The sequence below is a fragment of the Candida metapsilosis genome (assembly GCF_017655625.1).
Source record: "Candida metapsilosis strain BP57 chromosome Unknown scaffold5, whole genome shotgun sequence".
NCBI classification, from domain to species: domain Eukaryota; kingdom Fungi; phylum Ascomycota; class Pichiomycetes; order Serinales; family Debaryomycetaceae; genus Lodderomyces; species Lodderomyces metapsilosis.
Window position 1 is genome coordinate 677,331 of NW_027138163.1, and position 27,310 is coordinate 704,640.

The window sequence follows — 27,310 nt, forward strand, 5'->3', positions numbered from 1 at the left end:
TATTCATAACACGTCCACCATCATCCTTTGATCTAACTCAATAGACGAGCTTCATTTTTAATTACCCGCTGATCAGACTATAATTTACTTATTTTATTTTTTTTGCAATGTCAACTCAAAGGCCATTCCAATTGAATCATGGATCAATTGAACATACTTTCTTAGTCCCTCATACATTATATGCCAATTATTCACAATTGAAGGATGAATTCTCCAAAACGCTACCACAGCCCACCGAAGGGTTTGCTGATGACGATGAACCTGCTAGTCCTGTTGAATTATATGGTAAATTCTTGGGTTTTATAAGTCAACAACAACCAAAACAAGATGAAGTTTTACGTCATGCTATTAAAGATTTTGAATCAACCTTTTTACAAGATAATGATGATATTCATTCATTTGCAGTCAAGATATTGCAAGATGAAACATATCCAACTACTCAGTCAAAAATTAAGAACCTTGTCAAGAACTACTACCAATCAGTTGAAACCATTCCAAGAACTGAATCTAATTTATTATACCATGCAGCTAAGAAATCAGCTAAATTGGCATCCATTTTTGGTGGTCAAGGTAACACTGATGATTATTTCGAAGAATTGAGAGATATTTACAACCTGTCATCTAACTTGATTGTTGACGATTTGTTGATTCCAATCACTGATAAATTGAACCAATTGGTTAAACAAGATTCCGAATTTGACAAGATCTACACTCAAGGTTTGAATATTTTGAGATGGTTGAAACATCCTGAAACTACCCCTGATCAAGACTATTTATTGAGTGTTCCAGTTTCTTGTCCAATTATATGTATAATTCAATTATGTCACTATGCTGTCACTTGCAAAGTCTTGGGATTGAACCCAGGTGAATTGAGAGATTTAACTTCATGGTCAACTGGTCATTCGCAAGGTTTGATTACTGCTGTTGCAATTTCTGGCTCTTCATCTTGGGACTCATTTTTGTCAAATGGTATCAAGGCTTGTGCTTTTATGTTTTTCATTGGGTCCAGATGTTTGAGTACTTACCCAAGAACCACTTTGCCACCAACTATGTTGCAAGATTCATTGAACCATGGTGAAGGTAGACCATCACCAATGTTGTCAGTAAGAGATTTACCCACAGCTAAAGTTGAAAAATTTATTGAACAAACAAATGCTCATTTACCAAAGGAAAAACACATTGCCATTAGTTTGGTTAATGGGGCCAGGAACTTGGTCTTGTCAGGTCCACCTGAATCATTATATGGTTTCAATTTGAATTTGAGAAATATCAAGGCTCCTAATGGTTTGGACCAATCACGTATACCATTTAGCGAAAGGAAATTGAAGTGTACCAATAGGTTTTTACCAATTTTCTGCCCATTTCATTCTCATCTTTTGGCTGATGCTACTGATGTTGTTTTGCAAGATATTGAAAATATTGCTTTTAATGAATTGAAAATCCCAGTCTATGACACATTTGATGGAAGCAACTTGCAAGGAAAATCACCAGCTGATTTAAATGCCAGATTGGTCAAATTGATTACGGAATTGCCAGTTCATTGGGAATTAGCAACAGATCATGAAGCTACTCACATTCTTGATTTTGGGCCAGGAGGTGTTTCTGGGTTGGGTATTTTGACCCATAGAAACAAAGAAGGTACTGGTGCAAGAATCATCATTGCTGGTGCTTTGGATTCAAATCCATTGGATGATCAGTACGGTTTTAAACATGAAATTTTCCACAGATCCGAAGACCGTCAAATCAAATGGGCACCAAACTGGTTACAAGAATACAAACCAACCTTGGTTAAAACTTCAAAGGGTAAGACTTATGTCAATACCAAATTTTCTCAATTGTTGGGAAGAGCACCATTGATGGTTCCAGGAATGACTCCAACTACTGTTAACCCAGATATTGTTGCCGCTTCATTGAATGCTGGATACCATATTGAAATTGCTGGTGGTGGTTACTTTGAACCAGTGCTGATGACCAAGGCTATTGACCAAGTTGTTGCTAATATTAAACCTGGATATGGATTGGGAATCAACTTGATTTATGTCAATCCAAGAATGTTGCAATGGGGTATTCCATTAATCAAAGACTTGAGAGAGAAAGGCTACCCTATTCAGTCATTGACCATTGGTGCTGGTGTTCCATCATTGGAAGTGGCCACTGAATATATTGAAGAATTGGGATTGACCCATTTGGGATTAAAACCAGGTTCAATCGAAGCCATTAGTCAAGTTATCACCATTGCCAAAGCACACCCATCTTTCCCAATTGTTTTGCAATGGACTGGTGGAAGAGGTGGTGGCCACCATTCTTTTGAAGATTTCCATCAACCAATTATTCAAATGTACTCCAAGATTAGAAGATGCGCAAACATTGTTTTAGTTGCCGGTTCTGGATTTGGATCTGCTGATGACACATACCCATACTTGACTGGTTCGTGGTCAAAAAAATTCAACTATCCTCCAATGCCATTTGATGGTGTATTGCTTGGATCAAGAGTCATGACTGCTAAGGAGGCCAAGACGTCTTTGGAAGCTAAGAAGTTGATTACTCAGTGTCCTGGTGTTGATGATTCCAAATGGGAACAAACATACAAGAAGCCAAGTGGAGGTATTGTTACTGTCAAGTCAGAAATGGGAGAACCAATCCACAAGATTGCCACTAAAGCAGTTATGTTTTGGAAAGAATTGGATGAGACAATTTTCAACTTGCCAAAGAATAAGCTTGTTGAAGGATTGAATAAAAAGAGAGATTATATCATTGACAAGTTGAACAAGGATTTCCAAAAGCCATGGTTTGCTAAAAATAGTCAAGGTGTTTGTGATTTACAAGATATGACTTATCAAGAAGTCGCCAATAGATTGATTGAATTGATGTATGTCAAGAAATCAACCAGATGGATCGATCTTTCGTTGAGAAACTTTTTCGTTGACTACCTTAGACGTGTTGAAGAGAGATTCACTACTGATGCCAACACTGTCTCATTGATTCAAAATTATGCTCAATTGCAAAACGCTCCTCAACAATTTACCGATGATTTTTTTAACCATTTCCCATTGGCCAAGACTCAATTGATTTCAGAAGAGGATTGTGATTTCTTTTTGATGTGTGCTTCAAGACCATCTCAAAAACCAGCGCCATTTGTCCCCGTTTTGGATGAACGTTTTGAATTTTTCTTTAAGAAGGATTCATTATGGCAATCTGAAGATTTGGAAACCGTTGTTGATGAAGATGTGCAAAGAACTTGTATCTTGCATGGTCCAGTTGCTTCACAATTTACCACTAAAGTTAATGAACCAATTGGGGAAATCTTGGATTCAATTCACGAAGGTCACATTGCTAAATTGATCAAGGATGAATACAATGGTGATGTATCAATGATTCCAGTTGTTGAATACTTTGGAGGAAAGAAACCAACTGTATTGAAGTCCGTTGATAATGTTATTACAACTGATGGTAAATCTGAAATTGTCTATGAAATCAAGTCAAATGTACCAGACAAGGATAAATGGTTGCAATTGTTGCAAGGATCAGAGTTGAACTGGTTACAAGCCATTATTTCCACTGATAGAATTGTTCAAGGTTCTAAACATGCCTCCAACCCGCTTCATGATATCTTGACACCAACTCCACACTCACATGTTGTCATTAACAAGTCAGCGCACACATTGACTGCTTATGAAAGAGTCAAGGGAGATGCAGTTCCAGTTGTTGAACTTCGATTATTGAAGGATAACGTTATCCAATTCTCCTTGATTGAACATAGAACTGCTGATGGTGCACCAGTTTCATTGCCATTTTTGTTCAAGTACCAACCAGAGGATGGATTCGCTCCAATTGTTGAAATTATGGATTCCAGAAATGACAGAATTAAGGAGTTTTACTGGAAATTATGGTTTGGTTCTAAAATTCCATACAATTTGGACATCAATGTTGAAGAACAAATTTTGGGTGATGAAGTAACCATTACTGGTAAAGATATCGCCGAGTTTACTCATGCTATTGGTAACAAATGTGAAGCGTTTGTCACTAGACCAGGTAAGGTTACATTAGCACCAATGGATTTTGCCATTGTTGTTGGATGGCAAGCTATCATCAAGGCCATTTTCCCAAAGACTGTTGATGGTGACTTGTTGAAATTAGTTCATTTGTCAAATGGATACAAGATGATTCCTGGTGCTGCTCCATTGAAGAAGGATGATGTTGTATCAACCAAGGCTGAAATTAAAGCTGTCTTGAATCAACCAAGTGGTAAATTGGTTGAAGTTGTCGGTACAATTTACCGTGACTCTCTCCCAGTTATGGAAGTTTCATCGCAATTTTTGTACCGTGGTGAATATGCTGATTATGAAAACACATTCCAAAAAGTTACTGAAACTCCAGTTCAAGTTGCATTCAAGTCATCCAAGGATTTGGCAGTATTGAGATCAAAAGAATGGTTCCATTTGACGAAGGATGTTGAATTTGATGTTTTGACATTTAGATGTGAGTCTTTGTACAAGTTTAAATCAGCCAATGTTTATTCATCAATCAAGACTACCGGTCAAGTTTATTTGGAATTGCCTACAAAGGAAGTTGTTCAAGTTGGTGAAGTCAATTACGAAGCTGGTGTGTCTTATGGTAACCCAGTGACTGATTATTTTGCTCGTAATGGGAAAACTATTGAAGAAGCAGTTACATTTGAAAATGCAATCCCACTTTCTTCAAGTGAAGAATTGATTTCCAAGGCTCCAAGTACTAATGAACCATATGCTATTGTTTCTGGTGATTATAATCCAATTCATGTCTCACGTGTGTTTGCTGCTTATGCCAAGTTACCAGGTACAATTACCCATGGTATGTACTCTTCAGCATCAGTTAGAGGGTTGGTTGAAGAATGGGCGGCAAATAATTTCGCATCAAGAGTTAGAGCATTCAAGTGTGATTTCGTTGGAATGGTTTTACCTAATGATACTTTGCAAACCACTATGGAACACACTGGTATGATTAATGGTCGTAAGATTATCAAGTTCCAAACCAAGAATATTGAAACTGATTCCCCAGTGTTGATTGGAGAAGCAGAGATTGAGCAACCAACAACCACATATGTTTTCACTGGTCAAGGTTCCCAAGAGCAAGGTATGGGTATGGACTTGTACAATTCGTCTGATGTTGCTAAACAAGTTTGGGATAAAGCTGATAAACATTTTGTCAACAATTATGGTTTTTCAATCTTGGACATTGTTCAAAACAATCCAAAGGAGTTGACTGTACACTTTGGTGGTGCTAAAGGTAGAGCCATTAGAGATAACTATATCGGAATGATGTTTGAAACCATTGGTGAAGATGGAGAGTTGAAATCAGAAAAGATTTTCAAGAGTATTGATGAAAACTCCACTTCATTTACATTTGTATCACCAACTGGATTATTATCAGCTACTCAATTCACTCAACCAGCATTGACATTGATGGAAAAAGCCGCTTATGAAGATATCAAGCTGAAGGGGTTGATCCCACTGGATATTATGTTTGCCGGTCACTCATTGGGTGAGTACTCGGCATTGAGTTCATTGGCCAATGTTATGCCTATTGAATCATTGGTTGATGTTGTGTTTTACCGTGGTATGACTATGCAAGTTGCGGTGCCAAGAGATGATTTGGGTAGGTCCAACTATGGTATGTGTGCTGTTAACCCAAGTAGAGTCAGTCCTACATTCAATGATGCCGCTTTGAGATTTGTTGTTGATGAAACATCAAAGAGAACTGGTTGGTTATTGGAGATTGTCAATTACAATGTTGAAAATCAACAATATGTTACTGCTGGTGATTTACGTGGGTTGGATGCTTTGACCAATGTACTCAATGTTATCAAATTGAACAAGATTGATATTGTCAAGTTACAAGAACAACTTTCAATTGAAGAAGTTACCAAACATCTTTATGAAATCATTGATGAAGTCAAGCAAAGAACATTGGCTAAGCCGCAACCAATTGAGTTGGAGAGAGGTTTTGCTGTTATTCCATTAAAGGGTATTGATGTTCCTTTCCATTCATCATATTTGATGTCGGGAGTTAAACCATTCCAGAGGTTTTTGTGTAAAAAGATTCCAAAATCTTCAGTCAAGCCACAAGATCTTATCAACAAGTATATCCCCAACTTGACTGCAAAACCATTTGAATTGACAAAGGAATACTTTACTGATGTTTACAACTTGACAAAATCGGAAAAGATTAAAAAGATTATTGACAACTGGGAGAAATTTGAGCAAATGTAATAGAGATATATATAGAAAGAAAGTGTATACTAGATTTTTGATATTTATTTATGAGAAAAAAACGTGCAAACTCTAAAGACCACTAACAAGAGGACTTGATATATTAACAGGAGTAAACTTCTTTGGCAATGAAACTCTTGAGAATCTCGACTTCAACCGTTGTGTAACCAAATCCATATCCAAATGTCTAGTCAAACTGATTCTAGGAATACATCCAATATAATGATCATCATCCAATTGAACATCCAATGGGTCTTGGGTATGACATCCGGGACTTAGTGACATTCTAATTGAGTGTTTTTTACCCAATGGACTAGTTGGATCATCAGCTTCATACAATTCGAAAACAATCTGTGATAAATAGTCCAACTCAGGCAAGGCATTCCTGGCAATCTTCATGGGCAATTGAGATCCATAAATGACATTAAGTAAAGTGTAGATGTGACTCTCTTTGGTGAAGTAATTGACAACTGATGGTGACGATATATTCTTTTTCATATCTTGTATGTCCGATAAGATTTGCTTTGCCAATGGTAACGACGTTAATAACCCAATATCCAACTTCTCTTCATCTTTGATTCCATACTCCTGTGGACATATGAAATCAAACAAGACTTTTGATAATCGGTACAACTCTCTCAACCTGGCGTATGTAGGATAATCAAAGGGATTTTCTGGTGCTTTAGCATTCTTTGCATTGGCACCACCACCTTCACCAGCACCAACATGAGCACCACTCAACACCCAGCCTAAAGATCCAGCAGATGCGGTGTTTGACCCGGTGTGCAATTGCGTACTTGAATTGCTATGTGTAGTAGTTGCAGATCCACCATTATCAGCAGGAAGCTTGAAATTATTCATAGCCAAAATATTAATTGGGTACTCACTAACCAAACCTGATGAGTTAACAGTATCTCCACACGTTTCTCTCAATCTTTCCAACAAAGCTTCATCATGAGGATCATAGGCAAATATCTTTTGCAAAAAATGGCGATTATGCAAAGCATCATATTTCATCGTATCATACAACTCAGAAATCTTGGAAGGATGCGTCTTTTCAACACTAATAAATTCTTGAAATAATTTATCCCAACGTTCTTTAAACAAGTATGGATCTTCTCCACAACACCAATTCGTTTGAAATTCAGTGACATTTTTCGTTTCAAAATTGTAATTCATAATTTGATGATAAAAATTCATCAATTCACAAACACGCTTAATGACAACAAATGGTTGCGGCATCTTGGGAGGCCAAGTGAATTGTGGTGGTGCTTCTGCACCTTGTCTCAATAAAGGCTTCAACTTCTTCTTCACTTTGTCCATCAAGTCCTTTGCAGCATTTGAATCATCAAGCAAGTCCTTACGAACAATGAGGAAATCATCAGGTAATGGATCCTTTGTTAGTCCAAGAAGTGAAGTAGTGAAATATTGTGCACTAGTAATGACCCTTCTTTCAGAAGATGTATACACCTTGACATCGTCCAATGCTTCACGATTTAACAATTTCAAGTTTTGACGCATTTGTTCACCGACATCGGAAGCTTGATGTTTGGCTGAATGAGTTGCTTCACCACCCCATTTAAGAATAAGTTGCACTTTATCAACCAATTCAGGATTCTCTCTATTTAATGAAGGCTTGATTTGAACTTTGGTTCCTGGGAAGTTCATCTTCTTTTCCAAGGCAATTCTCAATTGTTTTAATTTTGCAGGATCTTCCAAATGCTTCGCTTCAGCAATCTTGACTGTTTCTAAAACCACTTGCAAATCGGCAACAGCACGAATAATAACTTCTTCTGTATGGCCCTTTAGTAAACTGATAAATAATGGTGACTTAAATGAATATTTAAATTTTTGTTTTGGAGTACGATCAGCATGCCTAATGACATTAACCATTCCTTTAAATACCCATTTCTGTTCCTTTTCTTCAAATTGACTCGTTTGTAAGCTCTTTGGCACTCTATTCTTTAACAAGTCTCTATTCTTTTTAGCTTCAATGAATAGTCCTCTCAATATAGTGGCACAAGAATCGTAATATTCATTGTTATCCTTGACAAATGAAAACCCATTAACATCAATGACGTATGATTTACCATTGACTCTTAATAAATCAAACCCACAAATTGTTTGCTTGAAAGCAGCACTAACGGATCTAGCCATAATCTTTTCCTCCTCACTCAACTCGGTAACATATCTAATTTCCTTACCATGGGTGTTTCTTCTAACTATTCCATCAACAACGGGAGACTTACGAGTCTCTGCATGACAGAAATTGGGTCCCACAGTGTACGCCTTGACATCTTCAAAATTATCGGTATCCATAAAAGCCTCATAGATGAATGATCCATCAGTTCTAGGGGACACTAAATCAGGATCAAACTCAGATGATTTGTTACCAATCTTTCTAAACAATTTTCTACCACCACCACCAGTGGCTTTCGGGTAGTAAATGTAGACATTATGGTCTTCACCATCAACTGGCTTTTCAACAAATGGCTTTTTGAGGTATTGGTCACCAACACGTAATGTGTCTTCATCAACCATTTCCCAATCAGGTTCTTGTTGATTGGTCAACTCGTGTACTTTCTCATCAGAAAAGCCAATTTCTTTCAACCTTTCAAGCAATTGAAGTTCCAAATATGGTCCACCATCTCTACTAATCTCCAACCTTTGAGGTGAAGGTACATTAGCATGATTCAAGATAGCCAACACAACACGTCTATCCCATAATGCCTTTTGAAGCACAAGGTCATTAATAATGTACGGCTTTCTGTAATTGACATAAGCAATTGCTTTATCTAAGGGGAACCCAGTTGAAAAAAAACTAATCAAGAAATCGCAAGTTGGCCAATTTTCAATCGTTTCATCAAGAATCACTTTATCACCAAATATGACAGTTTCAAACTCTCCATTTTCAATTAATCGATTCAATATTTTCCTACATGGTTTAGACAATGCCTTTGTATCCATTGCACAAACGCCAATTTTACCAATCTTAGGTAACTTTGCAACTTTTTCAGGTTCTCTATTTGTTGTTTGTGAGAATGATTTTCTTGAAGCATTTGACGAATTTGAAATTGTCTTGTTTAATCGTTGTCCTTCAAATGATGCAAATGTTGAAACCAGATTAGAATGAAATTTGGAAGCACCCAAATTTTCCGCTGTCAATGGTTGTACTTCTTCAACATTTGACTCTGCTGTAGTTTGTGCAGTAGCGCCAGGAGATGATGAAATCGACCCTAATCTAGATGCTGAATCCTCAGCACTAGTCTTTGGAGCAAAACTTTCCAACATTGGTGCTAAAGATGCAATCGCCTTTTCCGTGGCTGGTGTAGGTGTATCGTCCAATAGTTCAGAAATTGTAGCAGGATCTTCGTTCTCAGGTAATGACAATGACAATGGAGACATTGATGGCAAAAGATTACTCTTTTTTGATTCAGCCTCACTGGATGGAACTAGTGATTTAGGATCAGAGTCTTGTCTTTTCTTGTTGTCTGCACCAGGAATAGGTAAAGAGTGATTAGATGACATTTTTGAGAACAAGAAAGGACACAATTTTAAATTTGAACAATGTAATACCTTTTGACCCTTGTTTCTGTGTGTAAATTGGGAGAAAACGTGGGACAACAACAACAAATGAGAATAGAATGAAAAAAATTTAAAATTTAAAATTGCATTATCAGTTGTCGTGACTTCACTTCTCACGACATAGTACTTACGACATGGAATTGCTTTTCTTTTAACCAGAGGTATTATTAACACCCATTTATTACAGAGAAAGAGAGTATGTAGACAAGTAAAAAGAGAATGCTAGAGTAAATAAGACCTATATACGAGAACGCCGTATACAATAATAACAACCAATAGAGAAAACAACCACCAAAAAAAAAAACAATACCCTATAGAAATTTGCTCTCACAAAAGAAACACACAACTTAAGTCACTCAATGTGGTATAGATAATCAAAGAAAGCTTCAGTTTGGAATGTATCGTTTTCATATCTAAGTTTGAACACAAGAATCAAAAGGCAGAATAGGTGTTTGGGGGGTGGGGCTGGGAATTGTAAATGATAAGAGGAAGGCAAATGAGGGAGGTGTGCAAGCTTGAGCCTAACTAGCTAAGTGACACAAGGCTTCGTTCTCCTCTTTTTTGCTTTAAAATTGGAAGTTTTGTTGTTGATTTGAGTTATCAATTCCAAATCCAAATGAATTACCATATGCTTCAGGCACTAAGTTCTCATCTTCAATATTCTCATCTTCTTCATCACTGAAATATTTCTCAATAATATTGTATGCCTTTTGATAAATCTTTTCATTGGCATTGTTTTGACATTCAAAAATCTTTTCCATACCACCAGCTTCTTCAATAAACAATGCATTTTCATTAACTCCAGTTCCTCTTGCTTCCTTATCCATTTCTCCCATTTTCAAAATATTTTCCAAAGAGTCCAAAGTAACTTCAATAATCTTGGTATCAGCAACTGATAACAAGTCACAAAGTGGCTTAATACATCCTTGACTCACCAAGTAGCGAATTATTTCTGGTTTATGTAAACCTCCTGAAGAAGCATTGGAAATGGCCCAACAAGCTTCCTTCTTGGTTTTATAATCACCATTAATTAATAGTCTAATCACTTGTGGTATCAAGTTTGAGTCTATGACTGCTTGTATTTGTTCAGGTGTACCAGCAGTTATATTTGAAATTGTCCAACAGGCCTCCTTTCGAATTGTTTCTTTTGGTGAGTTTAATAATGGCGCCATTGCTGGTAAAACACCAGCATTGATTACAATTTGAGTTTGATAATCGGAACCAGTGACGATATTACCAATGGCTCTTAATGAAGGTGTTTGAACCAATGTAGATTCATGACCCAATAATTCAACAAGACGGTGAGGAATTCTTGCATCAACAACTGCTTGAATAGCTTCAGACGTTCCATCTGATAAGTAAGAAACTGCCCAACAAGCATCCACCAATGTCTCTGAATCCACTGAATAAATCAATTTGGCCAATGTTGGAATAGCTTGAGAAACAATGTTCCAATCTGGTGGTGGTGCTTTACCTCTACACAAGTTTGATAATGTCCATGTAGCGGTTCTAATCAATGACATCTTGGTGGAGTTGAACAAGTTCAATACTGGTTCCATAGCACCACAGCTCAAAACATAGTCTCTATTATCAGCAGAATCACCAGCAACATTACCCAAGGCCCAAATTGCTTGTTCTTTAACTTCAAGACTTTGAGAATACAACAATTGAACAAATAAAGGAACTGCATTAGCTTCAACAACAACTCTAGTTTGATGAGAGTTTCCTGAGGCTATGTTGGTCAACGCCCAAGCTGCTTCCAATTGTAACATATCTGGATGATCGTCCTTCATAAACTCAACCAAGGTTGGTATAACCCCCAGTTGAATAACTAAATCAATTGGTGGATTATGTTCTCTTGATAATATTTGACGAAATTTAACAGTTGCAGCCAATTGAGACTCAAAATCAGGAGCTTGAATCATTTCAATCATTTTAGGTAAATCTTGTTTTAAATTGTTGTAAAATTGATTTTCATCATGGCTATGTGAACCATTTTGATTAAATTCTTCTTCATCTTCTGAATCATTGGCATCGTGTTGGAAATTTCTTCTTTTAGCAAGCACTTCTTCTCTTTTCTGTTTTCTTAAATCAACTTGATGAGTTTCTCTTCTTCTTCTCAACTCATCACTTTGGAAACGTGACTTGTTTTTGAAATTAGTACGACGATATTCTGGAACAAATCTTTCAGTTGCATTTGCATCCATTGTTGATATAGATACACTAGTCTGTTGGATATGATGAGTGTATACTTGATGATATCTAAAAATTGATTGCTATTTGAAGACTGTGTGTGTATTGATTGTTGTTTTGCTTCTTCTCCCTTTTGATTGACAAAAATTTTTTTTTCCTTCATAGTATCAGACTATAGTTAGTAAAAACTACTCTAACAAGCAGAACCTAGTTATATTCACTGAACTAGATAAACTCCTTCATCACAGCTGCTGGTTCATTTATGATGCTCTACAGACCAATATTATCAAAGACAATACTATTTAGGGTAAAAATATCACCCATTCTACCTTATAAATCATTCACTACATCCTCCCCCAGGCTCATTCAAAACCCTTTTCAAGCTAAATCATTCAAATCCAATGACTCCAATGTTGATACAGATGAATTGGTTAGTGAAAATAATCCATGGTCACCTACATTAGAAGATGATCCAATATATGTACAAGAACGACACAAGATTTCCAAAACTAAACTTCCTGAGAAATATAGATTATCATATAGTCCCATTTATGAAGCACCAGCTGCTAAATATGTGTCCATTTTGAAGAGATTGACCTTAAGTTTTGGTGTTGTTGGGTTATACGGATCTAAATTGATTTACGAATCAACTCAATTTGATGATTCTTTTGCGTATACTTTGTTAGCTGGTACTATAATACCTATAATATTAGTTCAGTGGAAGACAAAGGACTATGTCACTAGGATATTCAGACTATACAACAAGGAAGTACCTCAAACTTTGGACAATTTGGTCCAGGATGAGAATTTGATTGTCGAAAAGTTGAATTTCACAGGTGGGAAAACGTATAATGAGTTGTTAAAGATTACTGATAACAAGTCATTGATTATATCACCTGATCATAAGTTTTGGAAACCTTATACTAGTTGGGAGGAGAAAGATAAGGAGACAGGATCCAAAAGAGAATTTTACATTGTTGATGATATTGGTGGTATTAAAATGGATAGATTATGGGGTATAGTTGAACGAAACAGTGGTATCAACAACGGACGAACTTTTCCAAAGTAAGCCTGAGCTTGTGTGAGGCTGCATTACATCGTGGAGAACAATAGAGGTTCAGAAGGAGTTGATCTAAGTTGCAATACGACGTTATTAACCGAGGACGCTCTAGCAGTGCGGTAGAGCCACTAGAGCTTCTCTGGGTAAGTTTGTTGTGTTTTGAAAAGCATCGGCCTAATTTGTGGATAGATCCCATCTTGTCATAGAGCGTATTACCGCTTTACTGTAAATATCCTTTGTTAGTATACGCATGTACATATAGTTTTTAGTTGATACAGATGTAAACAGATAGACGTTATTTTGGTTACATCTCGCTTCAATCAGCCGTTTACGGAAAATCGTATTCGCACCGCTTTTCATTTTTGAGTACGTGGAGATTTAACGTCCAACACGATTACAACACAACAAGGCTAACTAAAACCATGACTGAAGAAAATATCGAGCCTCTGCATTCCCTGATACCAAAGCCGCCACCCGAAGGCCGTATATTGAAAAAGTATAAACGACTTGCTGACGAAAATGAAGATGAATCGGAAACCGCTAGAAACACTAGGCTCAACGCTGCACTTTACCATACTTCCAATGAATCTGTGCTACTGTATCAACAACAGAATGGTTCGTCTGATTTACTAGGAAGGCTTTATTATGATGATTACGATTCTCACAGTACTGTCTTATCACCAGAGCTTTTATCACCTGTCAATTCACATCCTCATACACCTTTGATGTCACCTACTATTCCAACTTCCGCTGGTAGGGGAGATGATGAGTTTAATTTTGAAACTTCACCAACACCTAAGAATGCGATTATGAATTCCCAATTATCATCCTCAACTACTTCACTTTCTTCATTACCAAAATCGGCACTGACAAAATTAGTTAAACCAAGTTTATCGAGAGGAGTCTCATTTGATACCGGTGAAGAAGGTCCGAAAAAGTCATTCACATTGAAAATTAAACACCCCGAGTACAAGTTTAGAAGAAATAACAAAACTTGGCTCGTGGGGTTTAATAATGATGGAGAGAGCACCAAAGCCATTGAATGGTTATTCGATGAAATGATCATTCATGGTGATACCATTGTCATCTTGCAAGTGTTGGATGAGAAGAGGTACGCTTCCATTGACAAAGTCAAAGCCAATGCCAATTTAAGCAATTTTGAAAAACTAAATGTCCACTTCAAAAAAGTGGCAATTTTATTTGAAGTGGTCATTGGAAAACCGCAAAAGACATTGAAGTTGGCCATTGCTGAATATGCACCATCAATGATGGTTATTGGGACGCATCACTATACTGAAAAAGAAATGAAACACAGTCATCGAGGGTTTTTGAGTAAATCCTCCTTGTCAAAACATTTCCTTGAATGTGCTTTAGTGCCAGTGATTATTGTAAAACCAACATACAATTACGTTGAAGTTTTATCACAGCCGATAGATTCAGAACAGTACTTTGCCAATTGGCTTAAAAGGACCGGTGTTGGTGCTTCTGCTGGTACACCACCATCAATAACAACAACATCTGATGGAAATGAGGATTTACAATCACTGCTGTCATTGCATCGAAAAGTCAATTCTTTCCTCAGTCCATCGAGTTCTAGAAACTCTTCATATACGAACTTGGTGAATGAAGAGCGAGGAAGAAGTAGCTCTCACTTGCCGAATCCAGTTTACAGATTGACTAATGAAAGCAGATCTAGATCTACTTCACGTACACGGTCAGCATTTTCCAAATTTTTTCGCAAGAGTGAGGATTGAAAGAGATTATGATGTGTAGAAACGTTAGAATAGTGTAGAGATATACATTTGATTTACATTGTGGTAAAGCTGAATGTAATACTTGTGTGTATCGAAGATGAAGTTTTCTAGGGTAGTCATTACCTAATGAATTACCTAATCGGTGCAAAATGGAATTTAAGTTGACAATTCACCACCACCTAAATGCCCCTACCATGAAACGTTGAAAGTGTCTTTGACAGCTGCTGTAATTTGTACTTCTAATGTATGTGAGTGTAATTTGTTAGGGTGGTTAGGGTAGACTCTGCCTCCAGGGCTTTAGAAACTACGATTTCTTTATAACTTCCACTGATTATCTAATAATTAAGCAATTTGTTTGGTTTACAGTCTACAAAAGTTTAGACAGCACGAGTCTCAAATATTTCTTTGGGCATGACAGCAATGACATCTAGATAGAGAGGAGACATGGTTACTGATATATATTTGATTCTCCACAAGAGGAATAAAACAATTTCATTCGTTGATTGATTTAACCTCCTTTTGACAGCACAATCACATGAACAAGTACGATAGGGGGGAGCCTTGTTCAGCCTGCTTCTCGAAGCTAAGATATATTAACCAGGGTACCATTGGGGCGTAACATTTGCAAGATGGCTAGGTGAATCTCATTGTGCTAAAGAGGGGATCTTTTTCCATAATCAACCCCACAAAAGTTTATTTTGCGCTCGGACTTAAGACATTTTGACACCAATCAATTTATAGAAAAAAATTCGTTTCCTTTGGTATTTAAATGCCTCAAATCGCTATAAAAGGGGTTCATAGCCTCTCCACCTAGCAGATCTTTTCCATCTCCAAGCTTTCAGAAGCTACAATGATTTCATTTAGGGGATTTTTGCAGATTTTAACACTTCCAGTGAGACTTCTTTGGGTGACACTCAAGTATCCTATATTTGGTGGTGTCAATCAAAAATTTAAAAATAGTTTGGGTAATTCGTTGAAAGTCGAGCTTTGCCGATTTGCTTTAACTTTATCGGTCCATGACTCAGCACTTATTGCCAATAGGACAACGCAATTGGTGATTAATGGGTTGAAGCCGTTGTATCCAAGGTTAACCAAGTTGAACAAGTATGGAGAAAAGTATGATGGCCAGAGTTTCTGGTTAGTTGAAGCTGAGAATAGATCCAAGTCCGATCCAATTGTGGTTTATTTGCACGGTGGTGGGTATTTCATAAACACAAGTCCATCACAAGTTGAATCAGTGTTGAGCATGTATCATTTACTTGATGAAGACAAAAGGCAAAGGACGTCGATCTTGGTTTTGGATTATCGTTTGGCTTGTCATGGCCATTTGGTTGGATCTCAATTGTATGAGTTAGTTGCAACGTATGATAAATTGGCATCCGAAGGAAATGATAACTTTGTCTTTATTGGTGACTCGGCTGGAGGAAACTTGGCTATCGCATTCCTTCAGTATATGAGAAAGGAAAAGAACCCTAAATTTCCATGGCCCAAATCGTCGGTGTTAATCAGTCCATGGGTAAAGCTCGTTGGTGACAAACATCAATTCACAAAAGGACATTCTTACCATGACAATGAAAAACACGACATGCTTAGCTCTCACTTTGCCAAGGATCCTAGACGTCAAGTTCAACTACTCGGTGATAGAAATCCAGCCGACTTATTAATATCACCTGGAAATGTTCCTTATAAGACCAGCGATTGGAAGGATATCCCTACATTCAACAATAAAGGCTACTCAACTTTTGTCATACTTGGTGAGCATGAGGTTTTCAGAGATGACATTTTGGACTTTGCTAAATATGCCGTTGGGTCAACTTTAGTGCCACAGAGTCAAGACTCTGGCAACATCTTTAATCCAAAAGTGCACGAGTACGAGAGTAAAGGTGTTGATGATGCTTACATTGACGTTGTTGTTGAACCATGGGGAATCCATGACTCGGTTTTGTTTTTCGAAGGTATCATTCAAAAGTTGGAAAAGGACCCGCTGTTGAAGTTGAGTCAATTGGATGATGCAAAGTATTTTGGAATTGTTAGGATTACCAAGTTTTTAAACAAGACATTATAGGTAGTGTGATTAGCCTTTGCGTATGTACTCGCGTATTATGTTTATACTCTGATGACAATAACTAGATAACCAAGTCATGTAGAGATCTGACTCTGTCTTCACTTGAGCTGGCTGGCTTGGATAAATTGGGGAGAGTGGGACTTACGTGCTAGAGAGCATCCCTGATTAACTAATGATTAAGTAATTTCTCCCATGGTTGGCAATCTCCTACTACTAAAACAACTTTCTTGAGATACATTTGAAGTAAACCACTTCGAGGAGAGCAATCAGAGGCAAGTGATTACAAAGAGAGCAGCTGATCATGTCTATTTAAAATTCGCTACTCTCTGTGATAAAAACTGCAATGATTTATTGGTTATAATAACTCCGATCGGATATATTTTTGGAGACTGTCAAAATTACGTCAATATGATGGAAAGCTGGTGTGCATTGTTTTCGCTCCACATTATCATCGCATAATGTTGGAGCTAGAATTATAAGCAATGTCGCATTGCAATCCCCACCCAAGACTTGTACATTACATTTTTTTGAGTTAGTCTGAAGAGGGGATATAGATTAACCCCACATTGATTAGTTATTGTTTGAGGTCGGTTCTAAGAGACTTGACACCGCAAACTTCCTTTATACGTAAATGTAATCAGCAAAAATATAAAAAGGGGTTCAAGACTCCTTCCCTCCTACCATGACAAATCGACTGTCATTTCAATTCAGGCCTTCAAAACTACTATAATGATTTCCTTTACAGGATTTTTGAAGATTTTGACTCTTCCAATAAGATATCTTTGGGTGACACTCAAGTACCCTATATTCGGTGGAGTGAATCCAAAATTTAAAAACAGCTTGGGCAACTCGTTGAAAGTTGAGCTTTGGCGGTTCATGTTGACTTTATCGGTTCACGATTCCGCTTATATTGCCAACAAGCCAACACAATCTGTGATTAATGGGTTGAAACCATTGTATCCCAAAATGACCAATTTGAACAAGTTCGGAAAGAGGTATGATCACCAAAGTTTCTGGCTAGTGGAGGCTGAAAACAGATCCAAATCCGATCCAATTGTGATTTATTTGCATGGTGGTGGATACTTCATAAACGCAAGTCTGGAACAAGTTGAATCAGTGTTGAGTATGTATCATTTACTTGATGGCAAGAAGAAAGATAAAACTTCAGTCTTGGTGTTGGAATACCTGTTGGCTTGTGAAGGTCACTTAATCGGAACACAATTGTATGAGCTAGTGGCAACCTATGAAAAGTTAGTTTCCGAAGGAAATGATAACTTTGTATTTATTGGAGATTCAGCTGGAGGAAACTTGGCAATTGTATTTCTTCAATATATGAAGCGGGAGAAGATTTCAAAATTGCCATGGCCAAGGTCAACGGTCTTGATTAGTCCATGGGTAAAGCTTATTGGTGATAAAATTCAATTCACGAAAGGTCATTCCTATCATGACAATGAGAAGTATGACATGGTCAATTCGGAGTTTGCTAGAGAGCCTAAACGACAATTCCAATTACTTGGGGGAAGGAATCCAGCCGATATGTTAATTTCACCAGGAAATGTCCCATATAAGGCCAGCGATTGGAAGGATATCCCAACATTCAACAACAAGGGCTATTCAACTTTTGTCATACTTGGTGAGCATGAATCTTTCAGAGATGACATTTTGGAGTTTGCTAAATATGCCGTTGGGTCAACTTTAGTGCCACAGAGTCAAGACTCTGGCAACATCTTTAACCCAAAAGTTCACGAGTATGAAAGTAGAGGTGTCGATGATGCTTACATTGACGTTGTTGTTGAACCATGGGGGATCCATGACTCAGTCTTGTTTTTCGAAGGTATCATTCAAAAGTTGGAAAAGGATCCGCTGTTGAAGTTGAGTCAATTGGAAGAGGAGAAATATTTTGGACTTGTTAGAATTACAAAATTCCTAAACATGACGTTAGAAGTGTTGTGATGGTTTAGACAAGTAGATTAAACTTTTGTACCTAGTGGTGTGTATTTGAAACCTTTAACGCTACATGACAACAGAGTTGGATATCCAAGCCAAGTAGTCGACTGACTCTCATCTTCCTCTCAGAAAAGTACTATGACATTCTTGTTTGCATGCGGATAAATTATAGCGAGACGGGAAGTGGGAACCGGAAGACGCTTAATTCCTTTTTGTGTGATTTTGCAGTCAACGAATTTATATTGACAGAAGCACATCTCACAAGATTCAATGGGTTCATGGCAGCAAATAGAGAGCTAAATGCGATTTTGATAAGGCTATCTTCACTCGCGCGAGGATTTCTCCGCTTCCCATATCGATAATTCCATTTCCAATCGGTCTCTCCACAAAAAAAGTCTATTGAAAATATAATTATCACAGAATCTAAACTTTGGCGCCAAAGTTTAGAAACATTATATAAATGAGCCACAACCCACCCAATGAAAGATCAATAACCAACCCACGACAAAATTATTCAATGGTTTCACTCAACACCATATTAAAGCTCCTCGCGCTTCCAATTAGACTTATTTTGGTTATTCTTAAATATCCATTCTTTGGCGGGGCCAATTTAAAATTCAAGAATGACTTGCGTAACTCATTGAAATTGACAATCTTTCGATTTGCATTATCTCTATCTGTTAAAGATAGCGTATACCTTGCCAAAAAGTCAACCCAACAAGTGATTAACAGTTTGAAACCAGTTTATCCCAAATTGACTAACTTGAACAATTATGGAAAGTTGTATGATAATATCAATGTGTGGCTTGTTGAAGCTGAAAACAGGTCCAAGTCTGATCCTATTTTAATTTACTTGCATGGTGGTGGTTACAGACTCAACACTAATTCAGCTCAAGTTGGGTCCATTTTGAACGCTTATCATTTACTTGATGAAGAAAAAAGGAAAAAGACATCCATATTGGTGCTTGATTATAGTTTGACATGTCATGGACATTATGTTGGAACCCAATTGCATGAGTTGGCAGCAACATACACGAAATTGGCATCTGAAGGTAACAATAACTTTGTCTTGATGGGTGATTCTGCCGGTGGTAATTTGGCAATTACGTTTTTACAATTCTTAAAACAAGAGAAGAATCCCAAATTGCCGTGGCCAAATTCAACAGTTTTGGTCAGTCCCTGGACAAAGATTGTGCCGGATGCGTACCAACTCACTCCCGGGCACTCCTATTATGAAAATGAGAAATATGATATGTTGAGTGCAACAGTTGCTAGAAGTGCCGCCAGAAGGAAAGCTGTATTTGGTGGACAAAAGTATGCTGACCTTTTGAAATCACCAGGAAATTTACCTTACAAGGCTAGTGACTGGAGTGATATACCAACTTTTAACAACAAAGGATACTCCACTTTTGTCATTTTTGGTGAGCATGAAGTTTTCAGAGATGATATTTGTGAATGGGCTAAATATGCCCTTAAGTCACCCTTGACTGTTCCGAGAGAAGATTCGAGGGGTATTTTCAATCCGGAGGTTTACGAATACAAGTCGCTTGGGAAAGATGATGCGTATATTGATGTTGTTCTTGAGCCATGGGGAATCCATGTTGCACCCATGCTTTTCGAGAATGAAGTAACCAAGCTTTTGGAGAAACAACCAAACTTGAAGTTAAAAAATTTGGATGAAAAGAGGTTCTTGGGAACTGCAAGGATTGCTCAGTTCTTGAATAAGGTGTTGTAGATATAGGTTAGATATTTTAGCTCCTCTTTATGGAAACTTCTATTTTTAGCTTCTTCAATATGAGATTTAATATGACACGTGCTCCACAAAGAGCTAATTTTTTTGTAGTTCCTCCGAGATACGGCTGATCGTTTTTAGTTTTGCAATAAAAAAGGGGGGTGTTTAAAATACTCCGCACAGCGAGCCATAGTATTATGATAAGCCTTTATCTAAATGAATTCTTTAACTACTACGGTTAGTCAAGCTTATAAATTAAAAGAAATGAGTTTTCCCTATCCTGCGAAACTCAGTCTTCTCTATCTCCAAGATGGTTTCAATCACAGGACTTTTCATTCTATTTAGTCTTCCATTAAGACTTCTTTGGGTTGTCATCAAATACCCTTTTGATGGAGGTGCAAAGGGAAAGTACCACAATAGTCTTTCCAAAGCTTTGAAAATGGAAATTTGCAAATTTGCAATATCATTGTCGGTGGAAGATAGTTCAGTGTTGGCGTTGATGAAGACGAATTTCGTTATCAATACGATGGTCAAGACGTTTCATTCAAGTTTGACCAAGTTGAATAACTATGGAAAGAGGTTTGATAAACAAAGTATTTGGATCGTTGAAGCTGAAAATAGAACCACCTCGGATCCAGTCATTATCTTTTGCCATGGTGGTGGATTCTTTTTAGAAACGCAGCCTCAACATATTGAAACGTTATTGAGCATGTATTATCTTCTTGATGAGAAGAAGAGGGCAAGGACATCTATATTAGTGCTTGAATATGGTTTAGCCTGCCATGGACACCTTGTTGGAACCCAAGTGTATGAATTGGCTGCCACACATACTAAATTGACATCAGAAGGAAATGACAATATCATTTTAATGGGAGACTCATGTGGTGGTAACTTGTGCACAGTTTTTTTACAATACTTGAAACACCAGAGCAAAGTGCCTTCTTTACCCTGGCCCAGGTCTTTGGTGTTGATTTGCCCATGGATAAAGATTGTTCCTGATAGGTTTCAACTTACACCTGGTCATTCCTACCATGACAATGAAAAGTATGACATGGTCGAAGCAAACTTTATGCTTGATCAGAAACGCCAAGCTTCCTTGTTTGGTGACACCAATTATGCTGATCTTTTTATTTCACCAGGAAATGTTGAATACAAAACTAGTGATTGGGATGGCATTCCAACATTGCGCAGCAAAGGTTACTCTACATTTGTTATAACCGGGGAGCACGAGGTATTCCGCGATGATACATTAGAATGGGCGAGATACGCGCTAGGTTCACCTTTAAAGCCGCCCAGTGATGATTCTGGTGGACAATTCAACTCCGCTACACATGAGTATAAACAACAAGGCAATGACGGAGCTTATATTGAGGTGGTAATTGAGCCGTGGGGTATACATGAGTCAGTAATCTTTTTTGAACACACAGCCATTGAAGTGGTGAAGAAAAAGCCATTTGTGAAGTTGACTGACATGGATGCGTTTGAATATTTTGGTATGGTAAGAATCACTGATTTTTTGAACAAGACTCTCGTCACTGGATATGACAGAGGTGTGCCTGGAGAGTCCTAATCTGCCATTGCTATACTCCCGGAGAGAATATTTCACTGATTTTGTTTTAATAAACATCTTTTGATAATCACGCAGCTCTTTAAAGTAGACCGATGACTTTATGAGCTGTATACAGCTTGTGTACAAAGCTGGAAGGTTAGTGATACCTTAAGGCTTTCGCCAACATTTCTCGTTTGGAATGACACCACTTTGTGTCATTACCTTACCGCCCCTATTGACAGCCGATGCTTGCGCTTCGTTTATGATTATACAGCTACGTTGGTGTGCTCCACAACTATCAAGCGCAGGCAAGAAGAGTGTTAGTTTCACGTAAACATTCACAATCAACTTACCGTATATCTAGCCGCAATACAATAAAGATAAAGGGTTTGCCGAAAACAGAATATATACATCGAAGCGTCACATTTCCTATGTCGTGTAGAACTCTCTAGATGATTGAAAAATTTGGCTGCGAATTGATCCGAAAAATTGTAGTCGGTGAGATCTCTGGTAGAACATTATTGAAAGCATTTACATGTTTACAAAAAAGAGGGTGGTGTTTGTCTTTGGTTCAGTCTAGTCTTATGATCTTATGAACCGTCACTAGTGTATAACGAAACGACTTGAGTTATCCGCCACGGGTATTTGTCCCCCATTTTCTATTTCGTATTATTTTCAGCAGAGCCCTTCACATTGCACAATATAAATTTTTGCAAGCCGAGTAAGGAAGATAGAGTAGAAAAATTACATCTAATGATTAGCTTATTTCCTTTTCTGGTGGCATCAACTTTGCATTAGTGTTCAACGAGTTGAACTTGATTTAAAGTTATGGCATGTGATTTTCTATTGCGCGACTCAATGCCCCTCTTTTTCCAAAAACAATGAGATAGATGCATTTTGTATATAAATTCTCAATTTCCATCAATAAGAATAAAACCAAAGATGATAGGAAAGTTTACTTAGTCGAGCTTCAAGTACCTTCGCATACCCGAAATATAGCAAGCTGACTAAAATCCATTTACACTTTAGCCACACAATCTTTCATAGCCAACTTCGTTTACAATGCTTTCGTTCGTTGGTCTTTTAATATTTCTCAGTATCCCAATACGGTTGCTTTGGGTACTCATAAAATACCCATTCTTTGGTGGAGTGAACGAAAAGTTCAAAAACAGTTTGATCAATTCACTAAAGATGGAAGTTTTCCGTACTGCGTTGAATTTGTCAGCTAAGGATGCTTTATACGCAGGTATTATGAGTAACCACTTTATCATCAACAGACTATTGAAACTTCTATACCCAAGCCTAACTAAATTGAACAATTACGGAAAGAGGTATGACGAGCAGAGTATATGGCTCGTTGAAGCTGAAAACAGGTCCAAATCTGATCCAATTATCATTTATGCTCATGGAGGGGGGTACTTTTTAGAAACTCAGCCATCACAGATCGAATCTTTATTGAGTTTCTACCATTTACTTGATGAGGAAAAGAGGAAGAAGACTTCGATTTTGGTTATCGAATATAAATTGGTTGGACACGGATCTTTCATCGGAGAACAATTGTATGAAATGGCTGCTACTTACAAAAAATTGGCAGCCGAGGGCAATGACAACTTTGTATTGATGGGAGATTCAGCTGGTGGCAATTTATCAGTTGTGCTTTTGCAATACTTGAAGCAACTAAAGGACCCCAAATTGCCATGGCCAAGATCCACGGTTTTAATTAGTCCTTGGGTAAAACTTGTCCCCGGTGAGCATCAAATTCAACCGGGCCATTCATTCCATGATAACATAAACCGTGATATGATTCAAGCTCACATTTTCCGACATGACCGTCATGCTGAATTGTTTGGCGACAAAGACATCACTGATCTTTTGATTTCACCAGGTAATGTTGAATATAAGCCAAGTGATTGGAACGATATTCCAACTTTGAATGCAAAAGGTTATTCGACATTCATTCTCGCTGGTGAACACGAAAGCTTCCGTGACGATATTTTGGAATGGGCTAAACACGCAGTCAAGTCGCCTTTGATATCACAAAAGCAGGATTCTCGTGGAAGTTTTGAGGCCAAAATGCACGAATACAAGACAGAGGGTGAAAGCGACGCCTATGTTGATGTCGTTGTAGAACCATGGGGAGTTCATGATTCAGTTTTATTTTTTGAAAATACCATCATTAGAAAATTGAAGAAGAACCCACATTTGCAAGTGAATACATTGGACAAAGTTGAGTATTTCGGAGTCACAAGAATAGTTGATTTTTTGAACAAAACATTGGTTGTTGGTGAAGAAGCTGAAGAGTTGCTGACAGCTTCGGTACAGCAAACAGTACAAGCTAATGGCTATAAAGTGTGACCGGTATGCGAGATATTATATATAGAGGTAATTAGAATTGAAGTAATCAAACTTACAGAGCACTAGATCATATGGAGCCTTGTATCATTTTAAGTACTTCCGACCGTCTCTGGTAGGAAGTATTAATGTTACAGCAAGCCAGTAGTAACAGTATTCCTAGTGAATTAGAAAAAGCAGCTGCAAAGAGTCTTTCATTAAAACTTGGCTGCGAAAATTATGTGAATCTCTGCAATATTATGCAATCGAGATGGAAGCAGTGGCAATACTATGACCAGTGAAGCGACAAAAGCCTGTCCAACCGTTATCAGTGGTTCGATAAAGTAACTTGATTTTAATAATCTGGCCCCCCCCACTCTGGAATCATCAGACCTTATTTCCGCTGCGGCGTTTACTTTATTTTCTCAGGGTCTAGGCAAGAGTAACTTTCAAAGCTTCAGCCACATCTTTTGCAACTCAAACCTGGAAGATAGAGTGGGAAAATTACAAACACGTACATACCAAGTATACTGTAGCCTGCCCCGATGTTCACCATGTGAGTTGATCCTACGTCATAGTTCTGTCATGTGATTTGCTTTTATTTGCGCGACCTCATTGCCCCACATTGAAAAAAAAAATGGAAAAATAAAAACCAAAGATATATAAAGATGTCTTAATTTCCGTCTTCAACAATGAAACTAAATATGAAGAGGAATTTTATTCAGTCTGTTGCAACTTTCTTCTTCCCAATATAAAAGTTGACTGTCTTTCAACTCCACCATCACCACTACTTTATTCTCAATCAGTTAACTTCGTTTAAACAATGCTTTCAGCTAAAGGTCTTTTAATATTTCTCAGTATGCCTTTACGCTTACTCTGGGTAGTCGTAAAGTACCCAATTTTTGGCGGAGTCAATGAGAAATTCAAAAATAGTTTGATCAATTCATTAAAGATGGAAGTTTTTCGTGCTGCATTGACGTTGCCGGTTAAGGATGCTTTGTATGCTGGTATTATGAGCAACCACTTTATCATTAACAAATTATTGAAACTTCAATATCCAGGGTTGACTAAATTGAACAATTACGGAAAGAGATTTGATAAACAAAGCATTTGGCTCGTGGAAGCTGAAAACAGGTCCAAGTCGGATCCAATTATTATTTATTCTCACGGAGGTGGATATTTCTTAGAAACTCAACCATCACAAATCGAGTCTCTATTAGGTTTCTACTACTTACTTGACGAGGAAAAGAGAAAGAGGACCTCCATTTTGGTTATTGATTATAAATTGGTTGGACAAGGATCTCTCATTGGTGATCAATTGTATGAAATAGCCGCTACATACAAGAAATTAGCAGCTGAGGGCAATGACAACTTTGTATTGATGGGTGATTCAGCTGGTGGGAATTTGTCAGTTGTGCTTTTACAGTACTTGAAACAACAAAAAGATCCTAAATTGCCATGGCCAAGATCCACAGTTTTGATTAGTCCTTGGATGAAGATTGTCCCTGATGAGATCCAACGTACACCTGGCCATTCATTCCATGAAAACGAAAGTCGTGATATGATTCAAACTCAAATTTTCGGCCATGAACGTCACATCGAGTTGCTTGGTAACAAGAATGCCGCAGATCTTTTGATTTCACCAGGAAATGCTGAATATAAACTTAGTGATTGGAGCGATATCCCAACCTTCAACTCAAAGGGATACTCGACATTTGTCATTACTGGAGAGCATGAGACCTTACGTGACGACATTTTGGAATGGGCCAAATACGCTGTCAAATCACCATTGGTGCCACAAAAACAGGACTCTCGAGGAAGTTTCAACGCCAGGGTTCATGAATACAAGACTGATGGTCAGAACGGTGCTTATGTTAGTGTCGTTGTAGAACCATGGGGAGTTCATGATTCAGTATTATTTTTCGAGAGTGATATTATTGGAAAAGTAAAGAAGAATCCACATTTACAAGTGGGCACATTGGATAAAGTGCAATATTTCGGAGTCACAAGAATTGTTGATTTCTTGAACAAAACTTTAGTTGTTGGTGAAGAAGCAAGAAGGTTGAGTACAGAAAAAACTACACAAGCTACCAAAGAAAATGGGAAGTTGTAAGGCTGGTGAACACCGCTGGTCATTGTGAATATAGAGATTGCTCGATTAAGTTTTACACGAAATCGACAGTGTCATACATGTAATAGTAGAGTCGTACACTGTAATGAAACTTTGAAGCGTCTGTATGGTTCATACAAATGCAGTTATTAGTGTAGAACCTCGTGAATAGCTCTAGACCATTTGTATAGACGAACGTCTGGATTCCTTTTTGGATGCAATTCAACTTACTAATCGTAAAACCTATTGCATAGTAGAACATCAAAGATAGACTATTGGATCGCTTGTAATCGCCCAGAAGGACTAGAATCCAAGAAATGTACGAGTATGACTAATCAGCATTTTGAAACTAGATCTTGGACCTTTTACCATGGCATAATAAACTGGGAATTGTATTGAAATTTTTCCGTAATAATTACCCGACGGCTAAGAGCTGCTTTGTGTAATTTCCGGCTAAATCTGCAAGAGAAGGAACTTTAGTTTGACAAAATATAGGAAGAGGAAATAGGCAAAGGGGAGAATATATAGCTATGTGATACACAAAGTTACATTAAACTTGCACAGCCTATTGTTCACTCAATTAAGAAAGGCTTAAAGTTTGAACGGATAAAGTTCTTCAAAATTGGGAATACAATTCAATACTTTTACAAATCCAAAGGAACGGGAGATTTCAGTGGCTGGGTTGTTCATATTTCAAAGTAAGAAAGAGAAGGATATCCATCAATTGGTTTCTCTA

At 37.6% G+C, this 27,310-nt stretch overlaps 11 protein-coding genes across 11 annotated transcripts; 9 read left to right on the forward strand and 2 right to left on the reverse strand. All coding sequences in view use genetic code 12, as the record gives it.

Moving 5' to 3' along the window:
• Positions 1–107: 107 nt before the first annotated feature.
• Positions 108–6,248, forward strand: FAS1 (tetrafunctional fatty acid synthase subunit; the record flags this gene model as incomplete). The annotated part of the gene is made up of 1 exon (XM_067693055.1): positions 108–6,248. The coding sequence occupies one exon, from the start codon at positions 108–110 to the stop codon at positions 6,246–6,248; it is 6,141 nt and encodes a 2,046-aa protein (XP_067547614.1).
• A 72-nt stretch (positions 6,249–6,320) lies between these two features.
• On the reverse strand, positions 6,321–9,776 carry AFL1 (inositol polyphosphate kinase; the record flags this gene model as incomplete). The annotated part of the gene is made up of 1 exon (XM_067693056.1): positions 6,321–9,776. The coding sequence occupies one exon, from the start codon at positions 9,774–9,776 to the stop codon at positions 6,321–6,323; it is 3,456 nt and encodes a 1,151-aa protein (XP_067547615.1).
• Positions 9,777–10,399: 623 nt separating this feature from the next.
• On the reverse strand, positions 10,400–12,040 carry I9W82_004028 (karyopherin alpha; the record flags this gene model as incomplete). Its single annotated transcript, XM_067693057.1, has 1 exon — positions 10,400–12,040. One exon carries the CDS (start codon positions 12,038–12,040, stop codon positions 10,400–10,402), a length of 1,641 nt encoding a protein of 546 aa, XP_067547616.1.
• Positions 12,041–12,288: 248 nt separating this feature from the next.
• Positions 12,289–13,095, forward strand: I9W82_004029 (uncharacterized protein; the record flags this gene model as incomplete). Its single annotated transcript, XM_067693058.1, has 1 exon — positions 12,289–13,095. The coding sequence occupies one exon, from the start codon at positions 12,289–12,291 to the stop codon at positions 13,093–13,095; it is 807 nt and encodes a 268-aa protein (XP_067547617.1).
• Positions 13,096–13,508: 413 nt separating this feature from the next.
• Positions 13,509–14,840, forward strand: I9W82_004030 (uncharacterized protein; the record flags this gene model as incomplete). The annotated part of the gene is made up of 1 exon (XM_067693060.1): positions 13,509–14,840. One exon carries the CDS (start codon positions 13,509–13,511, stop codon positions 14,838–14,840), a length of 1,332 nt encoding a protein of 443 aa, XP_067547618.1.
• An 850-nt stretch (positions 14,841–15,690) lies between these two features.
• I9W82_004031 (uncharacterized protein) lies at positions 15,691–16,905 on the forward strand (the record flags this gene model as incomplete). The annotated part of the gene is made up of 1 exon (XM_067693061.1): positions 15,691–16,905. The coding sequence occupies one exon, from the start codon at positions 15,691–15,693 to the stop codon at positions 16,903–16,905; it is 1,215 nt and encodes a 404-aa protein (XP_067547619.1).
• A 729-nt stretch (positions 16,906–17,634) lies between these two features.
• Positions 17,635–18,858, forward strand: I9W82_004032 (uncharacterized protein; the record flags this gene model as incomplete). The annotated part of the gene is made up of 1 exon (XM_067693062.1): positions 17,635–18,858. One exon carries the CDS (start codon positions 17,635–17,637, stop codon positions 18,856–18,858), a length of 1,224 nt encoding a protein of 407 aa, XP_067547620.1.
• A 511-nt stretch (positions 18,859–19,369) lies between these two features.
• I9W82_004033 (uncharacterized protein) lies at positions 19,370–20,587 on the forward strand (the record flags this gene model as incomplete). The annotated part of the gene is made up of 1 exon (XM_067693063.1): positions 19,370–20,587. One exon carries the CDS (start codon positions 19,370–19,372, stop codon positions 20,585–20,587), a length of 1,218 nt encoding a protein of 405 aa, XP_067547621.1.
• A 307-nt stretch (positions 20,588–20,894) lies between these two features.
• I9W82_004034 (uncharacterized protein) lies at positions 20,895–22,154 on the forward strand (the record flags this gene model as incomplete). The annotated part of the gene is made up of 1 exon (XM_067693064.1): positions 20,895–22,154. One exon carries the CDS (start codon positions 20,895–20,897, stop codon positions 22,152–22,154), a length of 1,260 nt encoding a protein of 419 aa, XP_067547622.1.
• Positions 22,155–23,324: 1,170 nt separating this feature from the next.
• I9W82_004035 (uncharacterized protein) lies at positions 23,325–24,488 on the forward strand (the record flags this gene model as incomplete). Its single annotated transcript, XM_067693065.1, has 1 exon — positions 23,325–24,488. The coding sequence occupies one exon, from the start codon at positions 23,325–23,327 to the stop codon at positions 24,486–24,488; it is 1,164 nt and encodes a 387-aa protein (XP_067547623.1).
• Positions 24,489–25,323: 835 nt separating this feature from the next.
• On the forward strand, positions 25,324–26,577 carry I9W82_004036 (uncharacterized protein; the record flags this gene model as incomplete). The annotated part of the gene is made up of 1 exon (XM_067693066.1): positions 25,324–26,577. The coding sequence occupies one exon, from the start codon at positions 25,324–25,326 to the stop codon at positions 26,575–26,577; it is 1,254 nt and encodes a 417-aa protein (XP_067547624.1).
• Positions 26,578–27,310: the final 733 nt, after the last annotated feature.